This window comes from Amblyraja radiata, chromosome 3 (assembly GCF_010909765.2).
Source record: "Amblyraja radiata isolate CabotCenter1 chromosome 3, sAmbRad1.1.pri, whole genome shotgun sequence".
NCBI classification, from domain to species: domain Eukaryota; kingdom Metazoa; phylum Chordata; class Chondrichthyes; order Rajiformes; family Rajidae; genus Amblyraja; species Amblyraja radiata.
This window is the reverse complement of record NC_045958.1, coordinates 104,347,198-104,370,454: the sequence shown is the minus strand read 5'-3', so window position 1 is coordinate 104,370,454 and position 23,257 is coordinate 104,347,198. Positions and strand designations below refer to the sequence as shown.

The following is a 23,257-nucleotide window of genomic DNA, read 5'->3' as shown; positions in this document are numbered from 1 at the left end:
ACAATGGTCGAGTTGCTGCCTCACAGCGTCAGACACCCGGGTTCGATCCTGACTTCGGGCCCTGTCTGTACGGAGTTTGCCCGTTTGGTCCGGTTTCCTCCCTTGCTGCAAACACATGTGAGTTTGTAGGTTAATTGGCTTCTGTAAAATGTCTCCAGTGTGTAGGATAGAAGCAGTATACATGGTGATCGCTGGCCGGCGCGGACTCGGTGGGCCGAAGGGCCTGTTTCCACGCAGTATCTCTAAAGTCTATAGTTTAGAGATACTGCGCAGAAACAGGCCCTGTGGCCCACCGAGTCCGCGCCGGCCAGCGATCCAGTACACCTACACACTAGGGATAATTTTACCAAAGCCAATTAACCTACAAACATGCATGTCTTTGGGATGTGGGAGGAAACCGGAGCACCCGGAGAAAACCCACGAGGTCACGGGAAGAACGTGCAAACTCCGTACAGACATAGATAGGATCAAACCTGGGTCTCTGGTGCTGTGAGGCAGCAATTCTACCGCTGCGCCACCGTGCCACTGTACAAGTGGCCACGTAAAGTGTAAAGTAAACGTCTAAAGTCTACCAAACCTTCTGTCTGCTCCCTTTAACACAGGGCGGTCACAGGTGGAGACAGAGAGCCTGTCGTGGGCGGCGGTGAGCGGGCTGCGGGAACACTACCAGGTCAGCGAGGAGCACTTCATGATGTTGCTGACGGGCAAGGATGGCGCCATCCACTCCTGGTACCTCTCGCCCATGTGGTCGCTGGCGGCCATGTACGAACAGCTGGACTCCACGCCGGCCCGGCAAGAGGAGATGAGGCTCCAGCAGAGCCTGGGTGTCGAGTGCCACCGGGACGAGGACGACTACCCCGGCTACAACCAGCGTGGTTAGCTCCCCCTCGCCACGCCTCCCTCCCCCCCCCCCTGTCAACCACCAGCCTTGGACACTGTGCCTGTTCTCCATCACGCCCGTTAGCGGACGTGTTGAACACTTTGCAATGCCCAACATTATCGCTGCGTCTTGTACTTGTTTGGACTGTGCCTGTGTTTAATAATCAATATAACAGCTCCCCCAATGAGCCACAGTGCCTTGTCATTAATGGTAATCACTCTTCCACCCACTGAGCGTTTGAAGACACATGTATCCATCTGTGGCTGAAGATGATTCACACTGGCTGGGGTATCTACTCCATCCCGTTTCCTTGCTCTAGGCAAGGGCGGCACGGTGGCACAGTGGTAGAGTTGCTGCCTCGCAGCGCCAGAGACCCGGGTTGGACCCTGACTACGGGTGCTGTCCGTACGGAGCTTGTACGCTCTTCCCGTGACCTGCGTGGGTTTTCTCCGGGTGCTTCAGTTTCCTCACACATCCCAAAGACGTACAGGTTCGTAGGTAAATTGGATCAGGTTCGTAGGTTAATTGGCTTCTGTGAAATTGTAAATTGTCCCTAGTGTATAAGGTCAGTGTTAGTGTACGGAGTGATCACTTGTGGGCACGGTCTCGGTGGGCCGAAGGGCCTGTTTCCACGCTGTATCTCTGAAGTCTAAAGTAGAGTCTAAAGAATAATCCAGCATGGAAACAGGCCCTTCGGCCCACCGAGCCCACACCGATCACCTGTTCACACTAGTTCTATGCGATCCCACTTTCTCACCCACTCCCTACACACTAGGGGCCGTTTACAGAAACCAATTAACCTTCAAACCCGCACGTCTTTGGGATGTGGGAGGAAACCGGAGCACCCGGAGAAAACCCATGTGGTCACAGGGAGAACGTGCGCACTCCATACAGACCGACAGCAGCCGAGGTCAGGATGGAACCCGGGACTCTGGCGCTGTGAGGCAGCAGCTCTACCCGCTGCGACATGGGTAGCTGATGGAGATGAACAAGCAATCCCTTCCAGTCTCTCCCACTAACAACAGTCTCTCGGTCTGACTCTCAGGTGGGTGTTAGCTACAGTTCCACCTTTACCAGACTTTTCATTGTCTTTTATCCCAAGCTTTTCAATCGCGTACAAGCTGCAATAACGCTTTGGTTAGGCTACATTTGGAGGGTGGCACAGTGGCGCAGCAGTAGAGCTACTGCCTCACAGCGCCAGAGACCCGGGTTCGATCCTGACTACGGGTGCTGTCTGTGCGGAGTTAGTACGTTCTCCCCGTGACCACGGAAACTGGCCATTCGGCCCAGCTGCTTCATGCTAGTTACCAACGCTCCCCCTTGTCTCAGCTCCTTCTGGTTCTGGTTGAATACTGCGCAAACACCTCAGCAGTGGTTATCTGGCGCAGGTCGGAGTGAGTAGAGTAGCGATTACATTTTGAAATGGGCCATTTTCACCAAGTTGAGGAGATCTAGTTGCTCAATCCCCTTTTTAAATGACTTTAACATCGGGAGCAGTGTGTGTGTTGGGTGGTAACATATTCCATTCCCTTATCGTCCTTGGGTAAAGGGAATATTGGTCGCAGTTTATTGAAATGTAGCCAGTTGATGATTTAGGGACCATTATTTTGTCTCGTTTCATGGCAGTCGGTGCTCTGGGATGACGGGTGATTCGATGGCGTGATTTTGTGAATCTCCTTGTAAATTGCGATGAGTCTTAGCCCGACTGCTCCTCAGCCCATCTCCATCACCTTCCCTCCCCGCCTCCCTGCTGATGTCTCTGTACTTGTCTCAACCACTCCATATTCCCAACAAGTTTGTGGTACGGTGGTGCAGCAGTAGAGCTACTGCCTTACAGTGCCAGAGACCCGGGTTCCATCCCGACTACGGGCACCGTGACCAGCGTGGATTTTCTCACGAGATCGCCCATTTCGTCCTACACTCCAGACACACACAGATTTGTAGGTTCATTGGCTTGGTATATAAAAAATAAATAAAAATTGTCCTTAGTGTGTGTAGGTAGTGTTCATTTTTTAGTTTAGAGATACAGCACGGAAGCAGGCCCTTCGGCCCACCGGGTCCGCACCGACAGCGATCCCCGCGATGGGCCGAGGAGCCTGTTTCCGCGCTGTTTCTCTAAAGGGCCTGTCCCACTTGGGCGACCTAATCCGCAAGTTCTGGCAAGTTTGTCCTCGACTCATACTCGCAGCATGGTCGACACGAGGTCCTCGGAGGTCTTTGTAACTCTCCTTCAAGCTCGAGAGTTGTCTCCGCGTACTCCAGGCCTCAGCTAGGTCGCGGCGTTTTTATCAATATGTTAAAAAATGCCCGCGAGTAACAAAAGGTCGCCATGGAAAAAATCGACACTTTTTTTACTCATAGGTTTAGTCGTAGTAGGTCAGCATGTTAGTCGTAGGTAATCAAGGGTAGTCGAAGATAGTCTTCATCATAGTCGAAGGAGATCGAAGGAGATCGTCTTCACTCTCCACTATTCGGTGTCCAATTTTCCCGAAGTTAGTCGGAGCTAGTCATAGCTAGTCGAAGCTAGTCTTTAACATAGTCGAAGGAGGTCTTCTACATAGTCGAAGGAGGTCGAAGAGACAGCTAGATAGGGCTCTTAAAAATAGCCCTATCTAGGGGATATGGGGAGAAGGCAGGAACGGGGTACTGATTGGGGATGATCTGCCATGATCACATTGAATGGCGGTGCTGGCTCGAAGGGCGAAATGGCCTACTCCTGCACCTATTGTCTATTGTCTATTGTCTATTGTTTTCTACATGTCATTTTTTCAAATTCTCCTAAACTCGCCAATTAGGTCGCCCAAGTGGGACAGCCCCTTAAACTAAACTATTGCGTGCAGTTCTGGTCACCCCCATTACTGGAAGAATGTGGAGGCTTTGGAGAGGGTGCAGAGGAGGTTTACCAGGATGCTGCTTGGATTGGAGGGTATTAGCTACAGGGAGAGGATGGACAGACTGGGATTGTTTTCTCTGGAACGCCGGAGGCTGAGCAGAGACCTGATAGACGTCTATAAAATTATGAGAAGCACAGAGGATAGACGGTCAGAATCTTTTTTTCCCGGGATGGAAATGTCAAAGGCTACAAAGCATGACTTTAAGGCGAGAGGGGCAAAGTTTAAAGGAGATGTCCGGGGCAAATTTTTTAACACTGAGTGTGGTGGGTGCCTGGAACGCGCTGCAAGGATTGGTGAGGGAGGCAGATTTAAATGGCTTTTTAGTGCAGTTTAAGAGGCTTGTAGGTAGGCACATGGATATGCAGGGAATGGAGGGATATGGATCACGTGCAGGCAGAGGAGTTATGAATAAGTTCATAAATGATAGGAGCAGAATTAAAGCCCTGTCCCACTGTACGAGTTCATTCAAGTGCTCTCCCGAGTTTAAAAAAATCAAACTCGTGGTAAGTACGTAGAATGTACGTAGCGGGTACGTCGGAGCTTGGGACGTCTCTTAGCGGCTCGTAATGCTAACGGCAGGTTCTCGGGAAAGGCGGTAAGCTCGGGAAGATTTTTCAACATGTAGAAAAATGTCCACGAGAGCCCCGAGTACCTACGAGCGGCTATTACCGTAAATCTCCGAGTTCGAATCAGGGCAAACTCGGGAGAGCTATTGAATGAACTCGTATGGACTAGGACAGGGCATTTAGGCCATTCAGCTCATCAAGTCTACTCCGCCATTCAATCATGGCTGATCTAATTTTCCCTCATATCCCCATTCTCCTGCCTTCTCCCCATAACCCCTGACATTAACTTGGCATCATGTTGGGCATAGATGTGATGGGCCAAAGGTCCTGTTCCTGTGCTGCACTGTTCTGTGTTCTATATTCCATGACACCACACAACCAATAAGACTCTGGTTCATCTGTATTTCAGCCGCGTTTACTTCTGTTAGTTTGGCATCTCTTTACAACTTCACCCAATGACAATCCATTTTCAGGATCCAGAAATTTGGAATTAGCGGTCTCTTGGAAGGTGTGTTCGGTTTCAGTTCACTTTCAGTTTAGTTTAGTTTAGTTTAGTTTATTGTCACGTGTACCGAGGTACAGTGAAGAGCTTTTGTTGCTTGCCAACCAGTCAGCGGAAAGACTATACAGTACATGATTACAATCGAGCCATTCACAGTGTATAGACACATGATAAGGGAATAATGTTTAGTGCAAGGTGAAGCCAGTAAAGTCTGATCAAGGACAGTCCGAGGGTCACTAATGACAGAGGTAGATAGCAGTTCAGGACCGCTCGCTGGTTGCGGTAGGATGATTTAGTTGTCATGATAACAGTTGGGAAGAAACTGTGGGTTCCACCAGCTTTGGTTTTCTGTTATCATTGTAGAGATGATCTCAGATATGGAGGCAGTGATTCATTATTCAAGGATGCTGAGAGGAAGCATCAATGATGCTGGATTGCTGCCGTTTTAAGTAAAGGCACAGAGTGCTGGAGTAACTCAGCGGGTCAGGCAGCATCTCTGGAGAACATGGATAGGTGACGTTTCACAGAGTGCTGGAGTAACTCAGGCAGCATCTGTGGAGAACATGGATAGGTGACGTTTCACAGAGTGCTGGAGTAACTCAGCAGGTCAGGCATCATCTCCGAAGAACATGGATAGGTGACGTTTCGGGTTGGGAACCTTCTTCAGGCTAGAAAATGTGATCTTGCCATGTTCTCCAGTGATGCTGCCTGATCCGCTGAGTTACTCCAGCACTTTGTGTCTTTTTTTTGTAAGCCAGCATCTGCAGTTTCTTCGTGTCCCTTCGTGTCTTGATTGAGATTCCCCAACAGCTGAAAGAAGCACATCAAGAGTGTTCAAAATGTCCACTCTCCCCTCCCCTCCCCTGGTCCTCTTCCACCCTTATCCCCTTCCTCTTGTTTTACATTTCACTGCTCTCCCTCCTTAACACCATTTTGTCTCCTTTTCACCTCCAGCCTTTGTCACTTACTGCACCCCTCTACCAATCACCCACTTTCCCCTCACCTCCATCCACCTATCACTTGCCAGGCCATGCCCCCCCCCTTCCCCCACCTCTCTTCCAGCTTTCTCCCCCCCCATCTGCATCTGTCTGCAGAAGGGCCATGACTTTGTGTCCTTCTTTAAATGCGAACCGCACATGATTTAATCTTTCAAATCATCCAGTTCTGCTCAATTTCATTGTAATAATCCAGAGCAAGTGGATTAGAGTCACAGGGCTGTACAGCACAGAAACAGGCCATTCGGCCCACCTTGTCCATGCCGACCAAGTTGGCACTCTAAGCTTAGTTTAGGTTAGGCCGAAGATAGACACAAAAAGCTGGAGTAACTCAGCGGGTCAGGCAGCATCTCTGGAGAGAAGGAATGGGTGACGTTTCGGTGGAGACACTTCTTCAGACTAAAAGCCCTGTCCCACTGTACAAGTTCATTCAAGTGCTCTCCAGAGTAAAAAAAAAAAATCAAACTCGTGGTAAGCAAGTAGAATGTACGTAGCGGGTACGTCAGAGCTCGGGACATCTCTTAGCGGCTCGTAACGCTAACGGCAGGTACTCGGGAAATGCGGTAAACTCGGGAAGACTCGTGAAGATTTTTCAACATGTTGAAAAATGTCCACGAGAGCCCCGAGTACCTACGAGCGGCCATTACCGTAAATCTCCGAGTTTGAATCAGGGCAAACTCGGAAGAACTCCTGAATGAACTCGTACAGTGGGACAGGGCTTTAAGTTTATTGGCATGTATACTGAGATACAGTGAAAATCTGTTTTGTTGCCTGCTATCCAGTCGACGGTAAGACCATACATTATTATAATTGAGCCATCCACAGTGTACAGATACAGGATAAATGGAATAACGTTTAATGCAAGATAAAGTCCAGTGGAGTTCGATTAATGAAGTCCGAGAGTCTCCAATGTGGTAGATGGGAGGTCAGAACCACTCTCTAACTTCATTTGCCTGCATTTGGCCCGCAATCCTTTAAACCCGGCCCATCCATATATCAGAGGAAAGACTATACTGTACATGATTACAATTGAGCTGTCCACAGTGTACAGATACAGGATTGTACACACTCTGGAGTTGGCTTGTAACCTCTGGAGTTGGCTTGTACCCTCTGGAGTTGGCTTGTACACTCTGGAGTTTAGAAGGATGAGAGGATATCTCATTGAAACATATAAGATTGTTACGGGTTTGGACATGCTAGAGGCAGGAAACATTTTCCCGATGTTGGGGGAGTCCAGAACCAGGGGCCACAGTTTAAGAAGTAAGCCATTTAAAACGGAGACGAGGAAACACTTTTTCACCCAGAGAGTTTTAAATCAGTGGAATTCTCTGCCTCAGAGGGCAGTGGAAGCCAATTCTCTGGATGCTTTCAAGAGAGAGTTAGATAGAGCTCTTAAAGATAGCAGAGCCATGGTATATGGTGAGAATGCAGGAACGGGGTACTGAGTGCGGATGATCAGCCATGATCACAGTGAGTGCTGGCTCGAAGGGCCGAATGGCCTACTCCTGCACCTATTGTCTATTGTCTATTAATAGTTGGGACATTTTTCAGTCTGAACACGGTGTCTATGCATTTTCCATATAAATACAGGGCCCGGATAGCTCAGTCGGTAGAGCATCAGACTTTTAATCTGAGGGTCCAGGGTTCAAGTCCCTGTTCGGGCGTTGCATTTTTACGGGCATTTTACATTAGCATGATGGTGCAACAATATGGTCGCTGCCTCACAGCATGAGAGAATGTACGGAGTTAGTACGTTCTCCCTGTGACCGTGTGGGTTTTCTCCGGGTGCTCCTGTTTTCCCCCACACTCCAAAGACGTGCAAGTATGTAGCTTAATTGGCTTCTGTAAATTGTAAATAGTCCCTCGTGTGTAGGGTACTGCTAGTGTACAGGGTGATCGCTGGTCAGTGTGGACTCAGTGGCCGAATCGCCTGTAACTGTTTCTTAAATGTTGGGATAGTCCCAGCCTCAACCACCTCCTCTGACAGCTTGTTCCATACACCCACCACCCTTTGTGTTAAAAAGTAACCCCTCAGATTCCCATTAAATCTTTTCCCCTTCACCTTGAACCTATGTCCTCTGGTCCTCGATTCCCCTACTCTGGGCAAGAGACTCTGTGCATCTACCAGATCTATTCCTCTCATTATGTTATACACCTCTATAAGATCACCCCTCATCTTCCTGCGCTCCATGGAATGGAGTCCCAGCCTACTCAACCTCTCCCTTCTCAGGCCCTCTAATCCTGGCAACATCCTCATAAATCTTCTCTGTACCCTTTATGCAATGCTGAGGCTCTATAAGGCGCTGGTCAGGCCGCATTTGGAATATTGTGAGTAATTTTGGGCACCATATCTGAGGAAGGATGTGCTGGCTCTGGAGAGGGTCCAGAGGCGGTTTACATGAATGATCCCAGGAATGCGTGGGTTGATGAGCGTTTGTCACCATTGGGCCCGTACTCGCTGGAGTTTAGAAGGATGAGGGGTTACCTCATTGAAACTTACAGAATAGTGAAAGGCCTGGATAGAGTAGATGTGGAAAGGATGTTTCCACTAGTGCGAGAGTCTGGGACCAGAGATCACAGCTTCAGAATTGAAGGACGTTCCTTTAGGAAGGAGATGAGGAGGAATTTATTTAGTCAGAGGGTGGTGAATCTGTGGAATTCCTTGCCACAGAAGGCTGTGGAGGCCGTCAGTGGATATTGTTAAGGCAGAGATAGATAGATTATTGATTAGTACGGGTGTCAGTGGTTATGGGAAGAAGGCAGGAGAATGGGGTTAGGAGGGAGAGATAGATCAGCCATGATTCCTTCTCAGCACTCCCTCAGCCCATTGTCTCCGCCTCTTCCTTTCTTCTTCCCGCCCCCCCCTCCCCCACCCTCACATGTCTGAAGAAGGGTCTTGACCCGAAACGTTGCCTATTTCCTTCTCTCCATAGATGCTGCCTCACCCGCTGAGTTTCCCCAGCATTTTTGTCTACCTTCGATTTTCCAGCATCTGCAGTTCCTTCTTAAACAGATCAGCCATGATTGAATGGAGGAGTAGACTTGATGGGCCGAATGGCCTAATTTTACTCCTATTCCTTATGACCTCATGACCTTTCCAGCTTGATCTTCTCAGTACCCTTTCCAGCTTGAGTCAAGAGTGTTTAATTGTCTTGTGCACTGGCAACAGAACTATGACATTCCTACTTGCTGCTGCTTTACATACATATTAATGTAATAACACACACATAAATATGCACCAATAATGCAATACATTATCTATAATACTAGGGAGTCAGAACATAATAGTACAAACCAAACAAGAACTGCAACCACAATAAAGTCCATATTTATTTTGGGGTTGCTTACAACCCAATGGTATGAACATTGATTTCTATAATCAGTTCTGTTCAGTTTGGTTCATTGTCACGTTTAGTTTAGCTCAGAAATACAGCGTGGAAATGGGCCCTTTGTCCCACTGGGTCTGTGCCGACCAGTGATCCCCGCACATTAACACTATCCTACACACACTAGGGACAATTTACAATTATACCAAGCCAATTAACCTAAAACCCGTACGTCTTTAGAGTGTGGGAAGAAACCGAAGATCTCGGAGAAAACCCACGCAGGTCACGGGGAGAGCGTACAGACTCCGTTCAGGCAGCACCCATAGTCAGGATCGAACCCGGGTCTCCGGCGCTGCATTGGCTGTAAGGCAGCAACTCTACCACTGCGCCACCGTGCCGCCACGTGTACCGAGGTACAGTGAAAAGCTTTTTGAAAAGTGTGCTATCCAGTCAGCAGAAAGACAACACATGATTACATTCAATCCATTTACAGTGTAATAGATACAGGATATGGGACTAATGGTTAGTGCAAGGTAAAGTCAGCAAAGTCTGGTCAAGGATAGTCCGAGGGACATCAAAGAGGTAGATAGTAGTTCAGGATTGCTCTCTGGTTGTGGTAGGATGAATCAGTTGCCTGATAACAGCTGAGAAGAAACTGTCTCTGAATCTGGAGGTGTGTGTTTTCACACTTCTGTACCGTTTGCCTGATGGGAGAGGGGTGAAGAGGGAGTGGCCGTAGTGAGACTGGTCCTTGATTGTGCTGCTGGCCTTGCTGGGGCAGTGTGGGGTATAGATGGAGTCAGTGGAAGGGAGGTTGGTTTGTGTGATGGTCTGGGCTGCGTCCACAATCCGCTGCAATTTCTTGCGGTCCTTACGGTCCTGGATGGAGCTGTTCCTAAACCAAGCTGTGATGCATCCTGATATTTCAGGAAATCTCCTACTAACCACCTCCCCGGCCCAGCCGGAGCCAGAGCCGGCAGATCCGTTCCCATAGCCGACTTCCATAGGAACAGAATTAGATCAATCGGCCCACAGGTGACATTTCGGGTGGGGACCCAGTCTGTGTCTGTGTGGAGTTTGCACGTTCTCCCTGTGACCGTGTGGGTTTCCTCCAGGTGCTCCGGTTTTCTCCCACATCCCAAAGACGTGCGGGTTTGCAGGTTAATTGGCCATCTGGAAATTGCCCCAAATGTGTAGGGAGTGGGTGAGAAAGTGGGATAACATTGAACTAGTGTGAAAGGGGTGATGGCGTGGACTCGGCGGGCTGAAGGGCCTGTTTCCAATCAATCAACAGAGAAGAGTTGCCCAGTGGTCATAAAGTCGTACAGCACGGAAACAGGCCCATTGATCCAACTTGTAGATGTAGCCCAGTCCATCACACAGACCACACTCCCCACCATTGTAGATGTAGCCCAGTTCATCACACAGACCACACTCCCCACCATTGTAGATGTAGCCCAGTCCATCACACAGACCACACTCCCCACCATTGTAGATGTAGCCCAGTCCATCACACAGACCATACTCCCCACCATCGACTACATCTACACTTCACGCTGCCTCGGGAAAGCAGCCAACATAATCAAAGACTTGTCCCTGTCCCACCCCAGTCATTCCTTCTTCTCCCCGCTCCCATCCAGCGGAAGGTACAGAAGCTTGAAAGCGCGCACCACCAGACTCAGGAACAGCTTCTTCCCCTCTGTTATTAGGCTTCTGAACGGTCCTTCCATAAGCTAGGGTGCTGTCTCATTCACCTCTACCCCATTGCGGACATTGGACTTTGTCTCTGGAACTGATGCGCTACAATGCTGAGAACTATATTCTGCACTCTGTATCTTCCCCTTTGCTCTACCTATTGTACTGGATTGTATTTATGTGTGGTATTTACCTGGATCTGTTTAAATAGCATGTAAAACAAAGGTTTTCACCATACCTGTGACAATAATAAACCTAAACCTAAAATTGTCTGAAGAAGGGTCCTGACCCAAAACGTTACCTATCCATGTTCTCCAGTGATGCTTCCAACCCCCCAGAGTTACTCCAGCACTTTGTGTCTTTTGCTTTGTTATTGAAGATTCCCATTTTAAAATGTCACCTTCTTTCTAACAATATATAATAATTTACATTATAGTCTGCCCTCAAAGACACTATGGAATTTAAGGATGATTAATCTTGCTAAATTTAGAAAAGGAAAATAATTGACTATCAATATACTAAATAACAAGAGATGTCTTACAGTTGTAACAGTTTATTTCTGAGTTGGGAAATAATGCACTGACTCTGGAACTTAAGGATGATTTATCTTGCTAAATTTAGAAAAATGAATATAATTGACAATTAATATACTAAATAACAATAGGAAGTTCTAGGAAAAAAAACGCAACGCCCGAACAGGGACTTGAACCCTGGACCCTCAGATTAAAAGTCTGATGCTCTACCGACTGAGCTATCCGGGCTCTGCTGCAGAGCCCAGCTGCAGCTTTAATGACGGTAAAACTCGTCAGAGTTCCCCACTGCCGCGCAAGACGCGATGACGTCACGTCGCCGGGATGCCCATCGCGTCACTGCATTCGCAAAACGCGGGGATTTCCCACGTCACGTGATGCGGTCGGCAGCGCAGCCGCAGTGCCGGCAGGCAGGCTGCTCCCACCAGCACTTTCATTCTAGAGTCAAGAGTCTTATTGTCATGTGTCCCAGATAGAACAATGACATTCTTACTTTCTGCAGCACAACACAATTTGTAAACATAGTACACTGTAAACAATATGATAAACGAGAGATAAAAGTTTATATACACATGTATATCCATATACATATATATATATATACTTACACACATACTCAAAAAAACAAACAATAGTAGTGCAATAATAATAATAATAATAATAATAATAATAATAATAATAATAATAATAATAATATTAATAATTGTATATTGTAGTTCAGAGCTTATTTGAGGTTGTAGTGTTTAATAGCCAGGCTGTGTAAGGAAGAACTGCAAATGCTGGTTTAATAGACAATAGTAGACAATAGGTGCAGGAGTAGGCCATTCGGCCCTTCGAGCCAGGACCGCCATTCAATGTGATCATGGCTGATCATCCACAATCAGTACTCCGTTGATGACTATCGATCAGTGACTATCGACCAGTGGCACTAACGTCTGTGGTGATGAAGTGCTTTGAGAGGTTGGTTATGGTGCACATCAACTCCTGCCTCGACAAGAACCTCGACCAACTACAGTTCGCATATCGCCACAACAGGTCACCGGTAGATGCTATTTCACTGGCTTTCCACTCTGCACTAGACCACTTGGACAATAAATACACCTACGTCAGGTTGTTGTTGAAAGACTTCAGCTCGACGTTTAATACCATCATCCCCTACAAGCTGGTTACCAAGCTCACGGAACTGGGCCTCTGCGCATCCCTCTGCAATTGGATCCTCGACTTCCTCATCCACAGACCACAGTCTGTTCAAATTGGAGGAACCACTTCATTCTCAGCAACAGTTAGTACCAGAGCACCTCAAGGCTGCGTGCTCAGCCCCCTGCTTTACTCACTCTATACTCATGACTGCATAGCAGGACATGGTGCGAACTCCATCATCAAGTTCGCCGATGACACCACTGTGGTTGGACGAATCACAGATGGGGACGAGTCAGAATATAGAAGTGAGATCGACCGACTGACCAAATGGTGACAGCACAACAACCTGTCTCTCAACATCAGTAAGACCAAGGAACTGATTGTGGACTTTAGCAGGGGAAGGATGAGGACCCACAATCCTATTATTATTATTATTATATCTATGGGATGATGGTGGAGAGGGTCAATAACTTCAAATTCCTGGGCGTGCATATATCAGAAGATCTTTCCTGGACCCAGCACACCGATGCAATTATAAAGAAGGCACATCAGCAACTCTACTTCCTGAGAAGATTACGGAGATTTGGCATGTTAAAGAGGATTCTCCTAAACTTCTACAGGTGCACGATGGAGAGCATTCTGACTGGTTGCATCGTGGCCTGGTTCTGCAACTTGAACGTCCAGGAGCAAAAAAGACTACAAAAAGATGTGACCACTGCCCAGTCCATCACCGGCTTTGACCTCCCCACCGTCGAAGGGATCTATCATAGTCGCTGCCTCAAAGGCAGGCAATATCATCAAGGACCCACACCATCCTGGCCACACACTCATTTCACCATTGCCATCAGGAAGAAGGTACAGGAGCCTGAGAACTGTAACGTCCAGGTTCAGGAACAGCTACTTCCCCACAACCATCAGGCTATTAAACACAATGAACAAGCTATGAGCTCTGAACTGCAAAAGACTATATTATTATTTGTTATTTACACTATATTTGTTATTTATTGAATTTTTCTTTTTTCCCCCATTATATACAATGTTTACATATTCACATATTCTGTTGTGCCGCAGCAAGTAAGAATTTCATCGCCCCGTCCAGGACATATGACAATAAAATACTCTTGACTCTTGACTTGACTTTGTTCCTGCCTTCTCTCCATATCCCTTAACTCCGCTACCCTAAGAGTTCTATCTCTTGAAAGCATCTGGAGAACCGGCGTCCATCTGAGACAGAGAATTCCACACACTCACAACTCTCTGTGTGAAAAAGTGTTTCCCACATCTCCGTTCTAAATGGCCTACCATTTATTCTTAAACTGTGGCCCCTGGTTCTAGACTCCCCCAACATTGGGAACATGTTTCTTGCCTCTAGCGTGTCCAAACCCTTAATAATCTTATATGTTTCAATGATTCCCTCTCATCCTTCTAAATTCCAGAGTATACAAGCCCAGCCGCTCCAATTTATCAACATATGACAGTCCCACCATCCCAGGTAGACACAAATCAAAGGTAGACACAAAATGCTAGAGTAACTCAGCGGGACAGGCAGCATCTCTGGAGAGAATGAATGGGTGACATTTGACTTCAGTCAAATGAAAGGCCCTTTGACTTCAGTCTGAAGAAGGGTCTCGACCCGAAACGTCACCTATTCCTTCTCTCCAGAGATGCTGCCTGTCCTGCTGAGTTACTACAGCATTTTGTATTTAATAGCCTGATGGATGTAGGGAAGAAGCCGTTCCTGAACCTGGACGTTACAGTTTTCAGGCTCCTGTACCTTCTTCCCGATGGCAGGGGTGAGATGAATGTGTGGCCAGGATGGTGTGGGTCTCTGATGATGTTGGCTGCCTTTTTAAGGCAGCGACTCCGATAAATCTCTTCGAAGGTGGGGAGATCAGAGTGGGCTGGACTGGGCAGTGGTCACAACTTTTTGAAGTCTTCTTCGCTCCTGGGCATTCAAGTTGCTGAACCAGGCACGATGCAACCCGTCAATATGCTCTCTACTGTACACCTGTAGAGGTTAAAGAGAATCTTCTCTGACATAGCGAATCTCTGTAATCTTCTCAAGATGTAGAGGTGTAGATGTGCTTTATATATAAACACACAAACACACAAAAAGCTGGAAAGGGTGCAGAGAAGATGATTTAAGAAGATGGTGCCAGGACTTGAGGGCCTGAGCTATAGGGAGAAGTTGAGCAGGCTAGGACTTTATTCCTTGGAGTGCAGGAGGATGAGGGGTGATCTTATAGAGGTCTATAAGATCATGCGAGGTATAGATCAGGTAAATGCACAGTCTTTTTCCCAGGGTGGGGTAATCAAGAGCTCAAGGGCATAGGTTTAAGCTGAGAGGGGCAGCACGGTGGTAGAGTGGCTGCCTCACAGCGCCAGAGACCAGGATTCGATCCCGACTACGGGTGCTGTCCATACGTTCTCCCCATGACTGCGTGGGTTTTCAGACAATTTTTGGTTTCCTCCCACACTCTGAAGATGTACAGATTTGTAGGTTGATTGGCTTTCTATTGATGTAAATTGTTCCTAGTGTGTGCAGGATGGGTGTTAATGTGCAGGGATCGCTGGCCGACATGGATTTGGTGGGCCAAAGGGCCTGTTTCCGTGCTGTATCACGAAAAATCTAAGCTCCAGAGACCGGAGTCTGATCCTGACTACTGGTGCTGTCTGTACAGAGTTTGCACGTTCTCCCTCCGGGTGCTCTGGTTTCCACCCACATCCTCCCACATTACATTTGGAGGATGTAACTAGTAGAACGGAAAAGGGAGAACCAGTGGATGTGGTGTATCTGGACTTTCAAAAGCCTTTGACAAGGTCCCACACAAGAGATTAGGATTCAAAATTAGAGCACACGGTATTGGGGGTAGGGTATGGACATGGATAAAGAACTGGTTGGCAGACAGGAAGCAAAGAGTAGGAATTAATGGGTCCTTTTGAGAATGGCAGGCTGTGACGAGTGGGGTGCCGCAAGGCTCAGTGCTGGGACCCCAGTTATTTATAAAGATTGAATAGGAATCTAAGGGACAACCTCCTCACACAGACGGTGGTGGGTGTATAGAATGAGCTGTCAGAGGTGGCAGCTGAGGCAGGGGATATAACAGCATTTAAATAGGTTTAGAGGGATATGGGTCAAAGTGGGCAGGTGGGACTAGTGTAGATGGGGCATCTTGGTTGGCATGGGCAAGTTGGGCCGATATATATAGTGTACAGAAATTGTCAAGTCAAGAGTGTTTTATTTACATCTGTATGTACCAAAACAGATCAATGAAATTCTTACTTGCAGCCACATAACAGGTCCTTAAACACAGAACTCAGTAGATATTATAGACAAATATAGACAATAATAATAATAATAATAATAATAATAATAATAATAATAATAATAATAATAATAATAATAATAATAATAATAATAATAATAATAATAATAATAATAAATAAATAAAAAGTTAAATAAATAAATAATAACTGAATGTCGTGCAGGGGTGGTGTGGGCCACTGATGTTGCTGAGCGCCTTTTTGAGGCAGCGCCTCCTGTAGATCCCTTCATAGAAACATATAAAACACAGAAAAATAGGTGCAGGTGTAGGCCATTCGGCCCTTCGAGCCTGCACTGCCATTCAATATGAACATGGCTGATTATCCAAAATCAGTACCTCGTTCCTGCTTTTCCCCATTTCCCATGATTTCTTCAGCCCTAAGAGCTAAATCTAACTCTGCCTTGAATACATCCAGTGAATTGGCCTCCACTGCCTTCTGTGGCAGAGAATTCCACAGATTCACGACTCTCTGGGTGAAGACGTTTTTCCTCATCTCAGTCCTAAATGGCTGAGCCCTTATTCTTCAACTGTGACCCCTGGTTCTGGGCTCCCCCAACATCAGGAACATTTTTCCTGCATCTAGCCCGTTCTATTCTTTAAGAATTTTATATGTTTATATAAGATGCCCTCTCATCCTTCTAAATTCCAGTGAATACAAGCCCAGTCAACCCATTCTTTCATCATATGTCAGTCGCGCCATCCCGAGAATTAACTTGGTGAACCTATGCTGCACTCCCTCAATCGCAAGAATGTCCTTCCTCAAATTAGGAGACCAAAACTGCACACAATACTCCAGGTGCTGTCTCACCTGGGCCCTGTACAACTGCAGTGGGACCTCCTTGCTCCTGTACTCAAATCATCCAACAATTAAGGCCAATATTCCATTTGCCTTCTTCACCGCCTGCTCTACCTGCATGCTTACTTTCAGTGACTTATGTACAAGCACACCCAGGTCTCGTTACACCACCCATTTTCCTAATCTGACACCATTAATAATAATCTGCCTTCCTGTTCTTGCCACCAAAGTGGATAACCTTCGATGGTGGAGAGGTCAGCACACATACACACACTATAGTAGTCTGAAGAAGGGTCTCAACCTGAAATGTCACCCATTCCTTCTCTCCAGAGATGCTGCCTGTCCCGATGAGTTACTCCAGCATGATGTGTCTATCTTCGGTGTCTAACTAGCATCTGCAGTTCCTTCCTACACACACTATATATGTATACACACACACAGACATCTCTGCAATTTCTTACATTTCTATGCACTATAGGCCTGTTTTGCTGCATCAAGTAAGAATTCCCTTCTCTGTTGTCATTACATGTGACAAGGAAACATTGCTGACTCCTGACTTCTTCTGATTCCAGCATCTGCGGTCTCTGTGTCTCTGAAGCTGTTCTTGCTTTGCTGCAGTTTCTCTTGCCTCCAGCAGAGGGTGGTGATGGTCCACCGGAGCCAAATCCAAGTCAAGAAAGAACTTCAGATGCTGGTTTAAATCAAAGGTAGATACTAAATGACCCCGCGTCCCATGGATTGGAGGGTTAGAGGGAGGCATTGGACAGGCTGGGACATTTCTCTTTGGAGCATCTGAGGCTGAGGGATGACCTTATTGAGGTGTACAAGATCATGAGGGGCATGCATGGATAAAGTGAACGCTCACAGTCTTTTCCCCAGGGTAGAGGATTCTTGCACAAAGCCGTGGCCTGTAATAGGTATTTGAGCCGGTTCACGGACTCTTCCCCTGCTTGTCATTTCTGCGGTGAGGAAGAGACCGTGTTCCATGTGTACATAGAGTGTGAGAGGTTGCAGCCACTGTTCGAAAATCTGAAAGGGCTGCTCCTCAAGTTTTGGCTACATTTTAGTCCAACACTATTAATTTATGGGCACCCGGTGCAGAGGGGGGAAGGATGGGAGGGAGGAGTGGGTCTCCCTGTCGGTCTGCTCCTGGGCCTGGCCAAGATGGCCATTCGCGGGTCCAGGCAGCGGGCAGTCGATGGCCGCACACCGGTCGCCTGCCTGCCCCTTTTCCGGGGTTACGTCCGAGCTCGTGTGTCCCTAGAAAGGGAACACGCAGTGTCCATGGGGACTGTGGAGGCCTTCTGTGCACGCTGGTCACCACAGGAGGTTGAATATATTATCGATAAGAATGTTAATATTTTAATTTGATAATTTTGTTTAAGTGTTAAGAGGGAACACGTGGTGTCCATGGGGACTTTGGAGGCTTTCCATGAATACTGGTCGCCGTTGAAGGTCGAGTGTTTTGTTGATAAACGGAACACTCGACCTTCAACGGCCATTTCGTGGATCCAGTTGACGTTGACGTTATTAATTTGACGATCATTTGTTTGTAAACTGTCAGCATAGGCAGTCTTTGATTGTGTTAATACTCTATGTTTATTTTTATTTTTTTGAATAAAAGTAGTTTCATAATAAATTAAAAAAAAAAAAAAAAAAAAAAAGGGTAGAGGATTCTAAAACTAGAGGACACAGGTTTAAGGGGCTGTCCCACTTGGGCGACCTAATCCACGAGTTCTGGCGAGTTTGCCCTCGACTCACACTCGCAGCATGGTCGACACGAGGTCGTAGGAGGTCTTCGTAACTCTCCTTCATGCTCGAGAGTGGTCTCCGCGTACTCGAGGCCTCAGCTAGGTCGCGGCGTTTTTTTTTTAACATGTTGAAAAATGCACGTGAGTAAAAAAAGGTCGCCATGGAAAAAATCGATACTTTTTTTACTCGTAGGTTTAGTCGTAGTGGGTCGTAGTAGGTCGGCATGTTAGTCGTAGGTAATCGAGGGTAGTCGAAGGTAGTCGTAGATAGTCTTCATCATAGTCGAAGGGAGGTCGAAGGAGGTTGTCTTCACTCTCCACTATTCGGTGTCCAACTTTCCCGAAGTTAGTCGTAGCTAGTCGTAGCTAGTCGTAGCTAGTCGAAGCTGGTCTTCAACAAGGAGGTCGAAGGAGGTCTTCAACATAGTTGAAGGAAGTCTTCATCGTGTCATTTTTTCAAACTCTTCTAAACTTGCCAATTAGGTCGTCCAAGTGGGACAGCCCCTTTAAGGAGAGATTTAAGAGGGACCTCAGGGGCAACGTTTTCACTCAGAGGATGGTCCGTATCTGGAACGAGCTGCCAGAGGAACCAAAGAGCTGCTGTAGGACTTGACCATCGTACAGATCTTCAGCTAAATCCATCACGATAATCCTCTCCTCCACCAGCTCGACATTGATCGATGAAACCCTTGATCAGTTGCTGCAGCTTGGGATGGTTCCTGGAGTTTGGATCCTACATGGTTTGCCCCTCATCCCTCCTCCAGCACCGTGCCCTCTCGGCCCAGCTCAATGGCGATGGGGCTGAGGGGGAGGTTCATGGCAATCTTCCCTTCCTCCTGCCGCTCCGACATTTCGCTAGCTTTTTTCCTCCTGGCCAAGGCCCCCCCCCCCTCAAGTTCCCCCAGGAATGATTGGTCTTTTCTGGAAGAGGGGTATTTGGGGCCGGGGGATTCGGGGGTGGGGGTAGCTGGCCATGTGCGGGCGGGAGAGAGCTGAGCTCTGATATACACACACAGGTGCTGTAAAAAGCTTTGTTTTGCATGCTATCTAAGATCAGATAATACTATACGTAAATACAATCGTGTTTTATTGTCATCTAAATCCTCACTGGCTACAGCACAACAGAATATGTAAACACAGTACTCTGTAAACAATATAATAAATGAAAAAAATAGCTTATACAGTATATATAACTGTCCCTGATGTGTGTGTTTTCACACTTCTTTACCTTCTGCTTGATGGGAGAGGGGAGAAGAGGGAGTGGTCAGGGTGCGACTCATCCTTGATTATGCTGCTGGCCCTTGCCGAGGCAGCGTGAGGTAGAAATGGAGTCAATAGAAGGGAGGTAAACACAAAATGCTGAGTAACTCAGCGAAACAGGCAGGATCTCTGGGTAGAAAGAATGGGTGATGTTTCAGGTCGAGACCCTTCTTCAGTTCAATGGAAGGGAGGTTGGTTTGTGTGATGGTCTGGGCTGCGTCCACAATTCCTTGCAATTTCTTGCAGTCTTGGATGGAGCTGTTCCCTAACCCAAGCTGTGATGCATCCCGATAAAATGCTTTCTATGGTGCATCTGTAGAAGTTGGTGAGAGTTGTAGTGGACATACCGAACTTCCTAAGCCTTCTAAGGAAGGCCTTCTTGGTCCTTGCTTCAATATGGGTGATCCAGGAGAAGTTGTTGGTGATATTATCTCCTAGGAATTTCAATTCCAGAGACAAAGTCCAATGTCCGCAATGGGGTAGAGGTGAATCGGACAGCACCCTAGCTTATGGAAGGACCGTTCAGAAGCCTGATAACAGAGGGGAAGAAGCTGTTCCTGAGTCTGGTGGTGCGCGCTTTCAAGCTTCTGTACCTTCTGCCGGACGGGAGCGGGGAGAAGAAGGAATGACCGGGGTGGGACATATTGGGCAGTAGGGCCTGTATTTGTGTTGTATGACTCTAGGATCACTGGTAGGTTAGGTTAAAGGTTAATCCATTAGCCTGCACCACTGGTCTGAAATTAGGTGTTGTAATCCCACCATGGCTGCAAGGAAATACAATTCATATAATTAGATGAGAAATAAATATTTAAAAAATATATGGTGTTACTAATGGACAATGGAATTCATTGTTTAATTTAGTTTATCAGCAAAAAGACTGTACATGATTACAATCAAGCTATTTACAGTGTACAGATACAGGATAAAGGGAATCACGTTTAGTGCAATGAGGTAGATGACAGGTCAGGACCATCCTACCACCAACTAGAGAGCGGTCCTGACTCCTCATCTACCTCATTGGAGACCCTCAAATTATCTTTAATCGGACTTTACTGGATTTTATCCCACACTAAACATTATTCATGTTATTCTATGGAGCAAAAGAAATAGACAATAGACAATAGTCAATAGATGCAGGAGTAGGCCATTCGGCCCTTCGAGCCAGCACCGCCATTCAATGTGATCATGGCTGATCATCCACAATCAGTGCCCCGTTCCTGACTTCTCCCCATATCCCCTGACTCCGCTATCTTTAAGAGCCCTATCTAGCTCTCTCTTGAAAGCATCCATAGAACCTGCCTCCACCGCCCTCTGAGGCAGAGAATTCCACAGACTCAAGACTTTCTGTGAGAAAAAGTGTTTCCTCGTCTCCGTTATAAATGGCTTACTCCTTATTCTTAAACTGTGGCCCCTGGTTCTGGACTCCCCCAACATTGGGAACAAGTTTCCTGCCTCCAGCGTGTCCAAGCCCTTAACAATCTTATATGTTTCAATTAGATGCCCTCTCATCCTTCTAAACTCCAGAGTGTACAAGCCCAGCTGCTCCATTCTCTCAGCATATGACAGTCCCGCCATTCCGGGAATTAACCTTGTAAACCTACGTTGCACTCCCTTAATAGCAAGAATGTCCTTCCTCAAATTAGGGGACCAAGACTGCACACAATACTCCAGATGTGGTCTCACTAGGGCTCTGTACAACTGCAGAAGGACCTCTTTGCTCCTATATTCAATTCCTCTTGTTGTAAAGGCCAACATGCCATTTACTTCCTTCACTGCCTGCTGTACCTGCATGCTTAATTTCATAGACTGATGTACAAGGACCCCCAGATCCCGTTGTACTTCCCCTTTTCCCAACTTGACGCCAGTTAGATAGTAATCTGCCCTCCTGTTTTTGCTACCAAAGTGGATAACCTCAGGCAACTAAATAGGCACCGTTTCGGGCCGAAACCCTTCCTCAGACGCTGCATCCGCTGTTCCCGGTGTTTTGGCCCGAAACGCTGCCTATTTCCTTCGCTCCATAGATGCTGCGTCACCCGCTGAGTTTCTCCAGCATTATTGTCTACCTTCGCTTTTCCAGCATCTGCAGTTCCTTCTTAAACATTCATGTTATTCTCTTTATCGTATCTGTAAACTGTGGTTGGCTCGAATGTAATCTTTGTATGTATGTATTGTCTTTCCGCTAACTGGTTAGCACACTACAAAAGCTTTTCACTGTACCTCGGTACACGTGACAATAAACTAAGCTAAATTCAACTAAACTCAACCAGCTGGTGAGAGGATGGTTCAGTAGCCTGTTAAAATAATCCGAGGGTCTCCAATGAGGTAGACTGGAGGTCAGGCCTGTTCTCTTGTTGTTGGTAGGATGGTTCAGGTCCCCGATAACAGTTGGGAAGAAACTGTCCCTGAATCTGGAGGTGTGCATTTTCACACTTCTGTACCTCTTGCCTGACAGGAGAGGGGAGAAGAGGGAGTGAGACTGGTCTTGGATGATGCTGCTGGCCTTGCCGAGGTGCATATGGAGTCAAACGAAGGGAGGTTGGTTTGAATGTCGGTCCGGGGCTTCATCTCTCTCCAGGAGTTCGACAGTTAACGGGAACATCAATCCCTGTGTTTACCCAGCCTGGTTCTCGAATGTCACAAGGCAAACACTATCAGTGCAGGGGAACTCCAGCGCTGTGTGGGAAAGTTAGGCAGTTGTCCTGACCCAGCCGTTTAGAGATGAACAGGGAGAGAACCCTGGCTGTGTGTACAACACTTCACGTGACTGAGGGAACATTCAGTTCTGCAAACGGAAGTCGTTTGCAGAGTTCTATATATTTAACAACAGTTTGCAAAATTAGTTTAATATCTGGCTGTGCCGGCCTTGTAAGGGAAATAGGAGCAGAGGTCGAGGACTCCGCAGGGGGCGAGGGGTCAAGAGTGTTTAATTGTCGGATGTACCGGCAATGGAACAATGGGATGACTACTGCATCCGCTCTTCCCGATCTGGCCTCCTGTCCATCGGCGAGACCAAGCGTAGACTCGCCGACCGTTTCTTCGAACACTTCAAAGGTGTCAAAGGTTTCAAAGGTCTTTTATTGCCACGTGGGCCAATTAAGGTACATTCGAATTACCGTACAGCCATACGAAAACAAAAGCAACAAGACACAACTTGGGGCCGGCCACTCCTGTTCATTATCTACCTCCTTCCTCTTGGCAACATTTTTACAGCACCATGGTATTCATTTTCATTGTTATGCTGATGATACACAGCTTTATGTGTCCACCAAGCCCACTTCCACTGCCCCCTCCAGTCCTCTCACTGCCTGTCTCCATGAGATACAGATATGGATGACAAACAACTACCCAAAGCTCAACACTAGTAAAACTGAGCGACTCCTCATTGGCTCGAAATCTACACGCTCAAAAACCAATATCGGTTCACTCCCCATTGCTGAAGCCATCACACCAGTCTCCACACAGGTGAAGAGCCTTGGTGTTATCTTGGACAGCACCCTTTCTTTCTCCAGTCATATAAACGATGTCTCCCGGATTGCCTTTTTCCATCTACGAAACATCTCCAGACTACACCCTGCTTTCACACAACACTCCACGGA

The 23,257-nt window shown here is 47.1% G+C and overlaps 1 protein-coding gene and 2 non-coding genes across 4 annotated transcripts in view; 2 read left to right on the top strand and 1 right to left on the bottom strand.

Annotated features, from left to right (window-relative positions):
• Positions 1 to 1,068, top strand: part of LOC116971361 (coiled-coil domain-containing protein 80-like) — a 28,278-nt gene extending 27,210 nt beyond the window's left edge. For both annotated transcript variants that reach the window (XM_033018482.1, XM_033018481.1), the window contains one exon: positions 603 to 1,068. In XM_033018482.1, coding sequence (XP_032874373.1) covers positions 603 to 880 — 278 coding nt within the window. In that variant the 3' untranslated portion in view covers positions 881 to 1,068. The remainder of the gene's footprint in view (positions 1 to 602) is intronic.
• Positions 1,069 to 7,428: 6,360 nt separating this feature from the next.
• trnak-uuu lies at positions 7,429 to 7,501 on the top strand. Its single transcript has one exon. It is a non-coding gene; the product is annotated as a tRNA-Lys (tRNA).
• Positions 7,502 to 11,546: 4,045 nt separating this feature from the next.
• Positions 11,547 to 11,619, bottom strand: trnak-uuu. Its single transcript has one exon. It is a non-coding gene; the product is annotated as a tRNA-Lys (tRNA).
• Between the last annotated feature and the right edge of the window lie 11,638 nt (positions 11,620 to 23,257).